Source organism: Bombina bombina, chromosome 1 (assembly GCF_027579735.1).
Source record: "Bombina bombina isolate aBomBom1 chromosome 1, aBomBom1.pri, whole genome shotgun sequence".
Lineage (NCBI taxonomy): Eukaryota > Metazoa > Chordata > Amphibia > Anura > Bombinatoridae > Bombina > Bombina bombina.
The window spans coordinates 1,409,177,770-1,409,194,597 of NC_069499.1; the positions used below are offsets into that span (position 1 = coordinate 1,409,177,770).

The following is a 16,828-nucleotide window of genomic DNA, read 5'->3' on the forward strand; positions in this document are numbered from 1 at the left end:
CAAAATGGACCCGCTCCGCTCTGGATGGAAGAAGATAGAAGATGCCGCCTGGATGAAGACTTCTTCCGGTCTGGATGTCCTCTTCTGGCCGGATCGGATGAAGACTTCTGCCGGTCTGGAGGTCCACTTATGCCCGGCTGGGTAAAGACGGCTCAAGGTAGGGTGATCTTCAGGGGGTTAGTGTTAGGTTTTATTAAGGGGAGATTAGGTGGGTTTAGAGTAGGGTTGGGTGTGTGGGTGGTGGGTTTTAATGTTGGGAGGGTATTGTATTTTTTTTTACAGGTAAAAGAGCTGATTACTTTGGGGCAATGCCCCGCAAAAGGCCCTTTTAAGGGCTATTTGTAATTTAGTATAGGGTAGGGATTTTTGTTATTTTGGGGGGCTTTTTTATTTTGTTAGGGGGATTAGATTAGGTATAATTAGTTTAAAATATCTGTAATTTCTTTTTTATTTTCTGTAATTTAATGTTTGTTGTTTTTCGTAATTTAGTTTATTTAATTTAATTGTAATTAATTGTAGGTATTTTATGTAATTAATTTAATGATAGTGTAGTGTTAGGTGTAATTGTAACTTAGGTTAGGGTTTATTTTACAGGTAAATTTGTACTTATTTTAGCTAGGTAGTTATTAAATATTTAATATCTATTTAATAACTATTGTACCTAGTTAAAATAAATACAAAGTTGCCTGTACAATAAAAATAAATCCTGAGATAGCTACAATTTAATTATTAGTTATATTGTAGCTATCTTAGGGTTTATTTTACAGGTAAGTATTTAGTTTTAAATAGAAATAATTTATTTAGATGTATTTCAATTATATTTAAGTTAGGGGGGGTTAGGGTTAGACTTAAGTTTAGGGGTTAATAAATTTATTATAGTGGAGGCGACGTTGGCAGTGGCAGATTAGGGGTTAATAAATTTAATATAGTTGCAGTGACGTTGGGGGGGGCCAGATTAGGGGTTAATAAAATGTAACTAGTGTTTGAGAGGCGAGAGTGCGGCGGTTTAGGGGTACCGCCGATCGTAATACCGGCATTAGGAAAATCCCATTAAAAAGATAGGATACGCAATTGACATAAGGGGATTTGTGGTATGCTAAAATCGCATAAAAAAAGTGAGCGGTACACATGTACCTGCAAGACTCGTAATACCAGCGGGCATTAAAAAGCAGCGTTGGGACCCCTCAACGCTGCTTTTTAAGGCCAACGCAAGACTCGTAATCTAGGCATTAGGGAATAGGTTTAACTTTTTTATTTTTTATATATTGTTTATTTTTTTCTGTAGTTCAATTTTTTATTTTATTTTTTTATTAACAACACATAGAGTGCCCTCTGAGAAGGCTTACCAGCTAGTTTTAAATAAGAATAAAACAAAGTGATTTTCTAAATGACTATACATTAGATGAATAAATAAAAGCAGAACTAAACTTAAAGGGAAAATTAAACCCAAAAATGTTCTTTCGCTATTCAGATAGAAAATACAATTTTAATTAATGTATCACTTTACTTCTATTATCAATTTTTCTTTGTTTTCTTCTTATCTTTTGTTGAAAAGCAGGTAAAGGTAAAATTAGGAGCGTGCACATATCTGCAGCACAATATGGCAGTAGTTCTGCAACAATGTTATACATTAGCAAGAGCACTATTCCTTTTCATGTAGTGCTCACAACATGTGTACCCTACATATCTAGATATCTCTTCAACAAAAAAATAACATGAGAACGATACAAATTTGATAATAGAAGTAAATTGGGAATTTTTTGTAAAAATTGCATTCTCCTTTTGAATCATGAAATAATAATTTTGGGTTTCATGTCCCTTTAAAGGGATATGAAACTCAAACATTTTCTTTTGTGATTCAGACAGAGCATACATTTTATAAAACGTTTCCAATTTACTTATCAAATTTATATTGTTCCTATTTTATTCTTTGTTGAAGAGATATCTAGATAGGTAGGGTGCGCATGTTGTGAGCACTGCATGAAAGGGAATAGTGCTGCCATCTAGCGCTCTTGCTAATTTGCTTTGTTTCCATTATATTCTGTGTTGAAGAGATGATACCTAGGTAGGCATCTGGAGCACTAGATGGCAAGAAATAATGCTTTATTCTAGTGCTATTGCAAATGGATAACATTCCTGCAAAACTGCTGCCATATAGTGCTGGGCCGTCTCCTAAGCATACTTCCCTGCTTTTCAACAAAAGATCTCAATCATGAAAGAAAAACATTGGTTTTTATATCCCTTTAAATGTTGTTCCTTTTTTATTTCTCTTTGTATTGTTTTTCAGGCTGAAGTAATTAAAAAATATTTTAAACAGTCTAGCCTGTAGGTGGCGATAAACCTTTGCAATGATGGGGAATAGAAAGTTTAGCTACCAAATTCCTACTGTGCATTTTAGCTGTAATTTTAGTAAATTCCAATTTTACTGTCCTTCTTGTTGCTAGCAAAATGTTTTTCTCTTCATTATCGCCTATATTACGAGTTTTTATTTGCGTTATTTCACTCTCCATATCGCTGCCATTACGAGTTACTGAAAAGCCTCCTTGTGCTGTGGGTTATGGTGCGTTAAGCTCCATACCGCACAAAAGCCGAGGGCTGATTTGACGTGCATGTGCACACTTTCCCCCATGGACATCAAAGGGGAGAAAGTGTTAGAAAAAAAACTAACACCTGAAGTGCGGAATGGCAATTGCTATAACACAACCCCATTGATGTCTATGGGGAAAAGAAAGTTACATTTAAATCTAACAAACCCCTATTCTAAAAACCCCTAATCCACAGCTCCCCGACATCGCCGCCACTAAATAAAATTATTAACCCCTAAACCGTCGCTTCCCGACATCGCCGCCACTAAATAAAATTATTAACTCCTAAACCTCCGGCCTCCCACATCGCCGCCACTAAATAAACCTATAAACCCCTAAACCTCTGGCCCCCCACATTGCAAAACACTAAATTAAACTATTAACAGTCCCCCTAACTTTAAATTAAAATTACAATATAACTATATTTAAATAAATAAAAACTTACCTGTGAAATAAAAATAAACCTAACATTAAAGTATATATTAACCTAACCTTACTATTCTAATAAAATTAAAAAAATACCAATTAAAAATACTAAATTACAAAATAAAAAAAACGAATCCTACGAATTGTTTTTAAAAATAAACACTAAAATTACGAAAAATAAAAAACACTAAGATTACAAAAAACAAAAATCAAAATTATCAAAAATAAAAACAATTACACCTAATCTAATAGCCCTAAAAAAATAAAAAAAGCCCTCCCAAAATAAAAACACCCCTAGCCAACAATAAACTACCAATAGCCTTTAAAAGGGCCTTTTGTAAGGCATTGCCCTAAATGAAATAGATCTTTTACCTGTAAAAAAATATTGTCCCCCCAACCGTAAAACCCACCACCCAACCAACCCCCAAAATAAAAAACCTAACTCTAAAAAACCTAAGCTACCCATCTAAAGAGGCATTTGTATGGGCATTGCCCTTAAAAGGGCATGCAGCTCTTTTACTGCCCTTAAAAGGGCATTCAGCTCGTTTACAATTGCCCAAAGACCTAATCTAAAAAAAAAAAAAAAAAAAAAAAAAATGAAAAAAAATAACACCTAACACTAACCCCATAAAATCTACTCATGGTTCCTGAAGTCCGGACATCCATCTTCATCCAGGCAGCAACACCTTCATCCATCCCGGGGGCATCTTATATTTTTAGCGAAGCGGAGCTATCCTGAAATACATCCTGCACGGAGCATCCTCTTCATACGATCACCACAGTACACTGAAGCTTCAATGCAAGGTAGCCATTTCAAAATGGCATATCTTGCATTCCTTTTGACTGATTTGATTCTTCAAATTCAAATCAGCCAATAGGATGAGAACTTCTGAAATCCTATTGGCTGTTCAAAACATCCAATAGTATGAGAGCTACTGAAATCCTATTGGCTGTCAAATCAGCCAATAGGATTTCAGGAGCTCTTGTCCTATTGGCTGATTTGAATTTAAAGAATCAAATCAGCCAAAAGGAATGCAAGGTACACCATTTTGAAACAGCTACCTTGCATTGAAGCTTCAGTGTACAGCAGTGACTGTATGAAGAGGACGTTCAGCACAGGATGGCATCAGCTTCCAGGATAGCTCGGCTCCACGCCACCGGGATGAAGATACAAGATGCCCCCAGGATAGATAAAGGTGTCGCCACCTGGAAGAAGAGTTGTTGCCCACCTGGATGAAGATGGATGTCCGGACTTCAGGAATCGTGAGTAGATTTTATGGGGTGAGTGTTATGAGTTTTTTTTTCATTTTCTTGGGTGTTTTTTTTTTAGACTAGGGCTTTGCGCAATTTTAGAAGAGCTGAATGCCCTTTTAAGGGCAATGCCCATACAAATGCCCCTTTAGGGGCAATGGGTAGTTAGTTTTTTTTTTAAAGTTTTAGTTTTTTATTTTGGGGGGTTGGTTGGGTGGTGGGTTTTACTGTTGGGGGACTTTGTATTTTTTACAGGTAAAGGAGCTGTTTAACTTAGGGCAATGCCCTACAAAAGGACCTTTTAAGGGCTATTGGTAGCTTATTGTAGGCTAGGGGGTATTTTTATTTTGGGGGGCTTTTTTATTTCTTTAGGGCTATTAGATTACGCGTAATTGTTTTTATTTTTGATAATTTCGTTTATTTTTTTTCGTAATTTTAGTATTTAGTGTTTTTTTGTAATGTTAGATTTTTTTTCGTAGGATTAGTTTTTTTAAAATTTGTAATTTAGTATTTTTAAATGGTATTTTTTATTTTATTAGAATAGTAAGGTTAGGTTAATTTATAGTTTAATGTTAGGTTTATTTTTATTTCACAGGTACGTTTTAATTTATTTAAATATAGTTATATTGTAATTTTAATTTAAAGTTAGGGGGGTGTTAGGTTTAGGGGTTAATAGTTTAATTTAGTGTTTTGCGGTGGGGGGGACAGAGGTTTAGGGGTTAATAGGTTTATTTAGTGGCAGCGATGTGGGAGGCCAGAGGTTTAGGGGTTAATAGGTTTTTTTAGTGGTGGCGATGTCGGGGAGTGGCAGTTTAGGGGTTAATAACTGTATTATAGTGCCGGCGATGTCGGGGAGTGGCGGTTTAGGGGTTAATATATTTAAATAGTGTTGGCGATGTGGGTGGGTGGCAGATTAGGGGTTAATACATTTATTTAATAGTCGCGATGTGAGTGGTCGGCAGATTAGGGGTTAATACGTTTTTAATAGTGTTTGCAATGCGGGAGGGTGGCGGTTTAGGGGTTAATACATAGTTTATGGGTGTTAGTGTACTTTGTAACATTTTAGTTATGAGTTTTGTGAAACATTTTTGTTTTGCAAAATCCATAACTACTGCTCTCAGATGGCGGAATGGATCATGTCGGTATAGGCTGTAACGCAAGCATTTTAGGCGGAATGCACAAACTGTAATACCGGCTCTTAAAATCCCGCCTTTTTTTGAGTGCGGAATGGATGTTGCCTTACAGGCTAAAATGCTTGCGGTAAAGCTATAAAGACACGACTCGTACTATGCGTTACTGGCCATTCTAGCGTAATGGCCAATTTTACAGCGTTAAAAGCCGTAACGCAAAACTCGTAATCTCGGTGTATGTAATTTATCATTTACATATCACATCCTCTTATATGTCAGTCAGTTATCTCCAATTCCCTAATTACACTTAAGAGCTGATTAACAGAAGTGTGAGGTAGCTTACCAAAAATTGGTGAACTCCACAGGAAAGCTTAAGAAATTGAACTGTATGGGGGGTAGTTATCAAGCCGTCAACCTCAAATACGCTGGAATTCCGCAGCGTATTTGTGGCAAGGCTGATTCGGACACAGATCGATTCTTACGTCACTCCAGATGTTCCGCACACAAGTGCGGCACAATCTCACTACTTTTGCTAGTTATCAAATGACTAGCAGGTACGCTCGGCACTTTTACGGCCCAGCGTACCTGGTTTTCAAACCGCCACCCCTGGAGGCGGTGGATCCCATAGGAATCAATGGGAGTCTGACCATAGCGAAAGTACAAGTTCAAGTTTGCTGCTGACAGACATCCCATTGATTTCTATGGGAGCTGTCTGCACCTAACACCCTAACATGTACCCCGAGTCTAAACACCCCTAATCTGTCCCCCCTACATCGCCGCAACTAAATAAAGTTATTACCCCCTAAACCGCCGCTCCCGGAGCCCACCGCAAGTTACTCTATACATATTAACCCCTAAACCGCCGCTCCCGGAGCCCACCGCAACTATAATAAATGTATTAACCCCTAAACCGCCGCTCCCTGAACCCGCCGCAAACCTATATTAAACTTATTAACCCCTAATCTGCCCCCCTACACCATCGCCACCTATAATAAATTTATTAACCCCTATCCTGCCCCCCACTATGCCGCCGCCACTGTAATAAAATTATTAACCCCTAAACCTAAGTCTAACACTAACCCTAACGCCCCCCTAACTTAAATATTAATTAAATAAATCTAAATAATATTTCTATTATTAACTAAATTAATCCTATTTAAAACTAAATACTTACCTTTAAAATAAGCCCTAATATAGCTACAATATAAATAATAATTATATTGTAGCTATCTTAGGATTTATTTTTATTTTACAGGCAACTTTCAATTTATTTTAACTAGGTACAATAGCTATTAAATAGTAATTAACTATTTAATAGCTTACCTAGCTAAAATAAACTGAAATTTACCTGTAAAATAAATCCTAACCTAAGTTACAATTACACCTAACACTACACTATACTTTAATAAATTATTCCTATTTAAAACTAAATACATACCTGTAAAATAAACCCTAATATAGCTACAATATAAATAATAATTATATTGTAGCTATCTTAGGATTTATATTTATTTTACAGGTAACTTTGTATTTATTTTAGCTAGTTAGAATAGTTATTAAATAGTTATTAACTATTTAATAACTACCTAGCTAAAAGAAATACAAAATTACCTGTAAAATAAATCCTAACCTAAGTTACAATTAAACCTAATACTACACTATCATTAAATTAATTAAATAAACTACCTACAAATAACTACATTTAAATACAATTACATAAACTAACTAAAGTACAAAAAATAAAAAAAGCTAAGTTACAAAAAATAAAAAAATAAGTTACAAACATTTTAAAAATATTACAACAATTTTAAGCTACTTACACCTAATCTAAGCCCCCTAATAAAATAACAAACCCCCCCAAAATAAAAAAATTCCCTACCCTATTCTAAATTAAATAAAGTTCAAAGCTCTTTTACCTTACCAGCCCTTAAAAGGGCCATTTGTGGGGCTTGCCCCAAAGAAAACTGCTCTTTTGCCTGTAAAAGAAAAATACAACCCCCCCAACATTAAAACCCACCACCCACATACCCCTAATCTAACCCAAACCCCCCTTACAAAAACCTAACACTAATCCCCTGAAGATCATCCTAACTTGAGTCGTCTTCACTCAGCCGAGCAGCGATGGAACCGAAGTGGACATCCGGAGCGGAAGAAGTTAATCCTCCAAGCGGCGCTGAAGAAATCTTCCATCCGATGAAGTCATCATCCAGGCAGCGCTGAAGAAGTCTTCGATCCGGGCGATGTCATCTTCCAAGAGGCGCTGGAGAGGTCTTCTATCCGGGCGATGTTATCTTCCAAGCCGGGTCTTGAATCTTCCTCCCGCCGACGCGGAACATCCTTCTTCACCAACGGACTACGACGAATGAAGGCTCCTTTAAGGGACGTCATCCAAGATGGCGTCCCCTCAATTCCGATTGGCTGATAGGATTCTATCAGCCAATCGGAATTAAGGTAGGAAAAATCTGATTGGCTGATGGAATCAGCCAATCAGATTCAAGTTCAATCCGATTGGCTGATCCAATCAGCCAATCAGATTGAGCTCACATTCTATTGGCTGATCGGAACAGCCAATAGAAGGCGAGCTCAATCTATCTATACTTCGGTTCCATCGCTGCTCGGCTGAGTGAAGACGACTCAAGGTAGGATGATCTTCAGGGGATTAGTGTTAGGTTTTTGTAAGGGGGGTTTGGGTTAGATTAGGGGTATGTGGGTGGTGGGTTTTAATGTTGGGGGGGGGTTGTATTTTTCTTTTACAGGCAAAAGAGCAGTTTTCTTTGGGGCAAGCTCCACAAATGGCCCTTTTAAGGGCTGGTAAGTTAAAAGAGCTTTGAACTTTATTTAATTTAGAATAGGGTAGGGCATTTTTTAATTTTGGTTTTTTTTTTATTTTATTAGGGGGCTTAGATTAGGTGTAAGTAGCTTAAAATTGTTGTAATATTTTTAAAATGTTTGTAACTTATTTTTTTATTTTTTGTACTTTAGTTAGTTTATGTAATTGTATTTAATTGTAGTTATTTGTAGGTAGTTTATTTAATTAATTTAATGATAGTGTAGTATTAGGTTTAATTGTAACTTAGGTTAGGATTTATTTTACAGGTAATTTTGTATTTCTTTTAGCTAGGTAGTTATTAAATAGTTAATAACTATTTAATAACTATTCTAACTATCTAAAATAAATACAAAGTTACCTGTAAAATAAATATAAATCCTAAGATAGCTACAATATAATTATTATTTATATTGTAGCTATATTAGGGTTTATTTTACAGGTAAGTATTTAGTTTTAAATAGGAATAATTTATTAAAGTATAGTGTAGTGTTAGGTGTAATTGTAACTTAGGTTAGGATTTATTTTACAGGTAAATTTCAGTTTATTTTAGCTAGGTAAGCTATTAAATAGTTAATAACTATTTAATAGCTATTGTACCTAGTTAAAATAAATTGAAAGTTGCCTGTAAAATAAAAATAAATCCTAAGATAGCTACAATATAATTATTATTTATATTGTAGCTATATTAGGGTTTATTTTAAAGGTAAGTATTTAGTTTTAAATAGGATTAATTTAGTTAATAATAGAAATATTATTTAGATTTATTTAATTAATATTTAAGCTAGGGGGGCGTTAGGGTTAGTGTTAGACTTAGGTTTAGGGGTTAATAATTTTATTACAGTGGCGGCGGTGTAGTGGGGGGCAGGATAGGGGTTAATAAATGTATTATAGGTGACGACGGTGTAGGGGGGGCAGGATAGGGGTTAATAGGTTTATTATAGGTTGCGGCGGGTTCAGGGAGCGGCGGTTTAGGGGTTAAACTATTTATTTAGTTGTGGCGAGGTGCGGGATCAGCAGGATAGGGGTTAATAATTTTATTATAGAGGGCGACGGTATGGGGGGGGCAGGATAGGGGTTACTAGGTATACTGTAGGTGGCAGCGGTGTCCGGGAGCGGCGGTTTAGGGGTTAATACATTTATCAGAGTTGCGGCAGGGTCTAGGAGCGGCGGTTTAGGGGTTAATACATTTATAAGAGTTGCGGCAGGGTCTAGGAGCGGCGGTTTAGGGGTTAATACATTTATAAGAGTTGCGTCAGGGTCTAGGAGCGGCGGTTTAGGGGTTAATACATTTATAAGAGTTGCGGCAGGGTCTAGGAGCGGCAGTTTAGGGGTTAGTAACTTTATTGAGTTGCGGGAGGCTCTGGGGGCGCCGGTATAGGGATAGAACAGTGTAGTTTAGTGTGAGTGCTTAGTGACAGGCTAGCAATAAAGCTGGGAAAAAGCCGAAGAGCAGCAAGATCGGATGAGTGATAACTCTCACAGTCCGCTGCTCATCGCCCCGCGGCTTTTTGACAGCTTTATTTGATAACTTAGGCGAACGTATTCAAGGTCCGCGGCGGCGAAGGTAGGCGAGCTTAGGCGGGCGTATTGGGCCGGCGAAGGCAGAAAAGTAGACGGCTTGATAACTACCCCCCTATGTCTCACTACAGAGAACTGTGAAAGCTAGGAAACTGGAAACATCAATCCAGCCTTTATGTTATCCTATGAAACTGATTCATCAAGGGCTGGAACGCTGCCTCATGCCTGGCAGCATGAGGTAAACTTTACAATAAACCACCACAAAGGGTTAAACAAAAAACATAAATAAAGTTAACTCCAGACAAACAATGCACTACTGGTCCAAAGCTAAATATGGCCACTGAGCCAATCAGGGGAGGCTTATGTGTGTAGCAGTTGGTCATCAGCCATTTGCTGACTTGGAATGGACCTTAGCTATGTGTTTGGCTGGCCCCTTTGCAAAGGGTTAAATATATAGTTACTTTAGAACATTTGAGATTTTTTTAATATATTTCTTTATGTTACTTTAAATCACCAGTGAGTCAGTGTTAAAAACTTTGAGAGAATCAAGTCCATATGATAAGATAGAAGTTAAAAAGACTTTAAAGTTATATTTATAAATGGGGTGACCATATTGTCGCTTTAAAAAGGGACACATATGAAAAATACATATGTCAGGGCTGTTTTCAGGGCGGTTTAAAGAAATGTTTTGTATAAGAACCCTGACACATGTATTTTTCATATGTGTCCCTTTTTAAAGCGGCAATATGGTCACCCTAAGCATTGTGCATCTCATGTCAGGGCCAGTGTACATGTTATGTATTCACAAAGTGTCTCTTACGTCTTTACACTCACTCGTATCACAGAGTTTCCCCAAATAGCCTGGCAAGCACAGGCAGCTGAAGTCACCGTCATCATCCTCAATGCAGGTCCCTCCATTTTCACAAGGGTTTGGAAAGCAGTGATCTATAACACAAGGTACATAGGGAAGGGGTAGGTTTGCTAATAATATTCAGCAAGATGCAACTAAAACATTTTCCAAATTCCTAGCCATACCTCTGGAAGGGTTTGCATGCATTTAACCTCTTAGATGCCAGAGTGTAAATGTGTTGAAGCTCTTATTGGCAAGCATGCTGTTAATATATAATGCTGAATATGCAACCTTGCTGTTCAAAATGTTGCAATCTAATTGTCATTGGTTGAAATAAAACATGTTAGAATTATGAATGATTATATATTTGTAATATGGATCACTCTTATTAAGACTTTGATTAGGACGTGCTCACTCCAAAAACCAAGAGAATAACCTAAAATATCCTATGATAATCTACATTTTACCTGGAATGCTTTTATGAGGATACCACCAGCATCTTATCCCATGGCAGACTTGCATTGAATGTATTTCCTAATGAAAGTATTTGCTTTGTATATGCTTGGCAAATGAGTGAACATATATATTTAGCAGTCCCATGTTATAAAGGGGATCATTCTATTGAAAGAACATGGTGTGTGGATTGGTATCACAATGTCTCAGAACGTTGCGGGTGGAGATCAATAGCCTGCCAATGTCTCACTGTCCATGAAATACTGCTGCATTAAAGCTGCGGGCGACGATTTCAACAAATCGGCAGATACAGTAAACAGTAAGGATAAGGGAATGGGTTAACTTTAGAGTTTGGAATTCAGGTTGGTGACTGGGATTATATTTAAAGGGATAGGAAAGTCAAAATTAAACTTGCATGAGTCAGATAAAGCATGTTATTTTAAGATACTTTTAAATTTACTTCTATTTTGAAATGTACTTTGTTCACTTGGTATCCATTGTTGAAAAATAATATGTACATATCCTACACTAGTAGGAGATAGCTGGTGATTGGTGCCTACACACATTTGTCTTTTGTGATTGGCTGACTATATGTGTTCAGCTCGCTGCCAGTAGTTCATTGCTCCTCCTTCAACAAAGGAAATCAAGGGAATATAACAGATTTGATCATAGAAGTAAATTGAAAAGTTGATTAAAACTGTATGTTCTATCTGAATTCTGAAAGAAAAAAATGGGTTTCATGTTCCTTTAAGGGCTGAGATTAGCATTAGCTCCTTGGATATCAGAAAGATTTTCTCTCTGGCAGCACCGTCACCAATAACATTGCTACACCATATTCTGTTTATGGCAATACTGTAGCTAATTGTTTAAATATGATTTATTAAGAACAGTCAGTTTTTAAACTGACTTAAAGGGACACTAAACCCAATTTTTTTCTTTCATGATTCAGATAGAGAATACAATTTTAAAAAAACATTCCAATTTACTTCTATTATCTAATTTGCTTCATTCTTTAGCTATTCTTTGTTGAAGAAATAGCAATTCACATGGGTGAGCCAATCACATGAGGCATCTATGCGCAGCCACCAATCAGCAGCTACTGAGCCTATCTAGAGCCTATTTTCAGCAAATTATATCATGAGAAAGAAGCAAATTAGGTAATGGAAGTAAATGAGAAAGTTGTTTAAAATTGCATGCTCTTTCTAAATCATGAAAGAAAACAATTTGGGTTTCATGTCCTTTTAACCTTACAAATACTGGTCATCAGCTGGGTGGTGACTCTTGGTAGACGAGAAGCTGTCATCTCTGCAGTTGCTATTTTATAATTTCAAAATAACCTCCTTCTGTGGCTAATCATAAACTACCAGTTTGTTGAGGCACACGTATCCTATTATTATCCCCATCCAATTTGACTTATAAAAAAGTGTTTGGTGCTAAAACATGCTTATGCAATGAATTGCAGCCTTCTCTGGCAGATGAGGGGTTAAGCATACACAGATTTTAATTTGGCTGAAGATTTGATATTATACTATACATGAAAACACTCTCCCTCCCACTTGGTACCTTACAATTTTTTCCCCAAGTCTGGCTGTCTGTATCAGCCAATTAAAGGCTATATTAAATGGCAAGCAGGCCCTGATAAAAGAGATGTAATGTTGCTTCTGGTTGGCTAAAGAAGCTAGATATGAGCAAGACTGCCACCTGCATTTCAGGCAAAAGACAAATGTGTAATTCTAATACTCACTCATTTCCAAAGAAATTCTATAATAAACTCCTCAGCTAAAATGTAATGTATCCCATTGTTAAAGTATCAATCCAAATTACAATATTTTGTCATATGATATTTTAAATTAATTATAAATGCTAGTTGTAGGAAAATTGAGCAATTTTATCTGTGACTTGAATTTAATTTTTTGTTTGTTTGTGGGTGGTTTCTACTTGGAACTGGAATAAATAAGTGTTGCTTAATCTTTGAATACAAAAATATGTAGGATTCCATGTACTACCTGTTTGTGGTTGCAGAGATTTTCTCATCGTAAACAAGTTGCTTTGGCAGTAGCTATTGGATCTATCATACCTGATGATACCCATATCTTATGGGTTGGAATTTGTTGGTTTATAATATTCCTTGTTCAACTGGCCAGAATTCCATTTTAAAACTAGATACATAGAAACCTTCTATACAGCCAAAAGGTGGTTATGTAGGAAGAATACAAATAATGTTATATGATTTCATGACTGTTAGTAAACCTTGTATGTTAGTGTGTTACTGGTGATTGTCTATTTGATTCTGAGAAACATACACCTGTATAAAATGGGCTTCAGAGATTAAATATTGATTTATCTGACTGTAATTTATTTTGATTCCAAAAGCAGCAAGTATCAAGCTGAGCTATTAGATGCATGGTAGTGAGAAAGAAAGGAACACAGACACACAAGAAAGACACACAAGAAGAAGGTGGAAAATGAAGAAAATAGACAGGCCTTAAACAAGTGCTTTAATACTAAAAATTAATTTCATTTGATTTATTTTTTTCATGGAAACAATCATAAAAATACTTCACAGAAGTAAGCAAAAAACAATGCTTGCTCTTGCATGGTTAGATTGTTTTGTTTGACAATCGTGCTGTGGAGATAATGTTTTTTCCCCCCTGATTTTAATGAAGAGGTGAGAGAAGAAAGAGCACAGGATAAGTGAAGGTGTATTCAGCGCAAGGCATTTATGTATATGGCCAAGGAGATAATTACAGTTGTGCAGATATGAAGGTTACCTGACGTATTTATTGAGGCTCCCAGAATTGCCTTCTCTGTCGGTACTGCAGGTAAAGGATCAGTTGCACTAAGAGACATGTTTGCGTCAGGAGTTTTTTCCAAATTGTGGCTTGAGGTATCTCGAGGACGAATAGTCGGAGGTACAGAGACCCTTTGTGTGGATAATTCAGTGTAAAAGGAAGATGCAGTTGGGTCTATATTTGTTTTAGGCTTTAGGTTCTCCAACATACTTGCTGCAGTTGTAGATATATGGGTATGGGTATATGTCTGTTCTACTTGGACGCCTTTTAACGTTGACACATCAGCAGAGATGTATGGACTTTTTAGATGTGAGACGTCTACTGTTGACCTTTCTTGTTCCCCAGGCAATTTATTAGGCAAGTCAAAATGATTTCTTCCATATAATGTACTTGAATTATTGACATTATTTGTAAATTGTGTCATCTCATGATGGGTTGTGGTATCTTCTGGATGCTGAAGTAATGGTGCTATAGTAGTGTTCATATCATGGGTAGAATTTATATCCACCATGGTCCTTACAGTTTGTTCTGTCCAAGCAGACCCATCAATCTCCCCACTACCATCCTCCAAGTAGGATTTTGAACGGTTATGACTTATTAAATTGGAATCTGGTGTGGCTGTTGTCATCTGTCTTGCTTCCAATGTTTTCATGTCAAAAGAAATGTCTGAATAGTCACTGAGAAGAGAAAGTTTGCCGTTTGATAACTCAGAGATATTACTGGTGACCAAGTCGTCTAATGAACGGTGAATGGGATTAGTGCTCCCGCTTAACAATTCGCCTGTAAACACTCCATGGTTTCCATATCCAGATGATTCAAAATCCTTAACCTCAGGTGTAAATTTGTTAGAAGATGTGTATAAGCTAGGAATATCAGACATTGTGACTGGGAACATTTGAAAATCATCAGTATAACTAACAGAACCAGGTATTTGTGTTTCACTTTCTATATGAGCTAAATTATCTGAAACAAGTTCAACCTGCCCTTCAAAGTCATGTGTACGTTGTGTTGGGTCAGCCATTGTTTTCATAGTAGACATTTCAAGATGACTATTTAGCACTGAACTAATGTAATTATTATTTATACTTGTTTCTGTAAAACTTTTATTGTCTCTCTGAGTTTCATTTCCTGAATATGATATAGAGTATGGTTCTTTATGAATATAAGGTTTATGAGTCTGACTTGCCATTTCTGATACAACAAAGCCAACATTTTGTGTTGAGTCAGTGAAATTATTCATACCATGATCATTTCCTGTCTCTAAATTCACAAATGGTTCATCTAAGTCACCTGGAGTAAACTCTGTAGGGATTTCTGGACTGGCCTCTAACATTCTTCCATTTTTTTCTTGGATGAACGAAACAGTTTGGTTCTCTGGAATGGACATAAATGAGCTATCTGGAAATAAATAAGCAAACAACACTTATCAAGAATTGCATATATAGCAAAGAATTGCCAGTAAACAGTTGAAGTTACACAATTTTACTTTAAAACAATAAAAAAAAATAATCTTAAAAATGTAATGAGTAAAACATAGAGACATTCTAGAATTGGGAGATAATTGGCAACAATGGGCTAGATTACAAGTGCCGCGCCAACTACATTTTTCGCTTATGTGCTAACTACGCTCAAAGTTAAATTTTAAAGCAGCAGGGTATTACAAGTTGAAAGAAAAAAGTTGGTGCACTAACTTCAGAACTTCAGATATCATCACCATGTTAACTTCTCCCATAGACTTAAACGGATCATGCTAACCTGACACCATATTAGATGAACTGTGATAATATATTTGTATATACATGTGTATTTATGTGTTTTATATGTGTATATATGTATGTATATACATACTTACACATAAACACATAAATACACATTACTGATTGTAATCTAGCCCAATGTAAATAACTAATTTCTTAAATTATAAGATGTGCAATGACCTTTCAACAATATCCTAAGTGCAGAGTTTCCAAATCCACAAAAGACTCTATGGCCCCTAGTTATCAAGCCGTCAACCTCAAATACACTGGAATTCCGCAGCGTATTTGAGGCGAGGCTGATTCGTCTAAGTTATGAAGCCCTACAGGCTGGCAAAAGTAGAATCTGGTGACGTAAGCTTCGATCTGACGGACTCAGTCCGACACAGATCGATTCTTACATCACTCCAGATGTTCCAAACGCAAGTTCGGCACAATCTGACTACTTTTGGGAGTTATCAAAATCCCAGCAGGTACGCTCGCCACTTTTACGGCCCAGCGTACCTGGTTTTCAATCCGCCGCCCTGGAGGTGGTGGATCCCATAGGAATCAATGGGAGTCAGACCATAGCAAAAGTTCAAGTTCGCTGCTGCCTGACATCCCATTCATTCCTATGGGAAGTGTGTACACCTAACACCCTAACATGTACCCCGAGTCTAAGCACCCCTAATCTGCCCCCCCTACACCGCTGCCACCTATATTAAACATTTTAACCCCTAAACCGCCTCTCCCGGACCCCGCAGCAACTCTAAGAAATCTGTTAACCCCTAAACCACCGCTCCCGGCCCCCGCCGCCACCTACATAATACCTATTAACCCCTATCCTGCCCCCCTATCCCGCCACCACCCCTAATAAATGTATTAACCCCTATCCTGCCGCAATAAAATAAATAGTTTAACCCCTAAACCGCCGCTCCCGGACCCCCCTGCCACCTATATTAAACTTATTAACCCCTAATCTGCCCCTCCTACACCGTCGCCACCTATAATATTTTTATTAACCCCTATCCTGCCCCCCCTATACCGCCGCAACCTATAATAAAATTATTAACCCCTAAAGCTAAGTCTAACCCTAACCCTAACACCCCCCTAAATTAAATCTAATTTAAATCTAACAAAATAAATTAACTCTTATTAACTAAATTATTCATATTTAAAGCTAAATACTTACCTGTAAAATAAACCCTAAACTAGCTGCAATATAACTAATAGTTACATTGTAGCTATTTTAGGATTTAT

The 16,828-nt window shown here is 36.8% G+C and overlaps 1 protein-coding gene across 1 annotated transcript in view; it reads right to left on the minus strand.

The window, feature by feature from the left end:
• Positions 1 to 16,828, minus strand: part of BCAN (brevican) — a 169,086-nt gene that overhangs the window by 38,065 nt on the left and 114,193 nt on the right. Inside the window, exons 8-9 of the mRNA XM_053705241.1 lie at positions 13,815 to 15,233; positions 10,575 to 10,685 (exon numbers count right to left, since the gene is read on the minus strand). Of these exons, the coding sequence (XP_053561216.1) occupies positions 10,575 to 10,685; positions 13,815 to 15,233 (1,530 nt within the window). The remainder of the gene's footprint in view (positions 1 to 10,574; positions 10,686 to 13,814; positions 15,234 to 16,828) is intronic.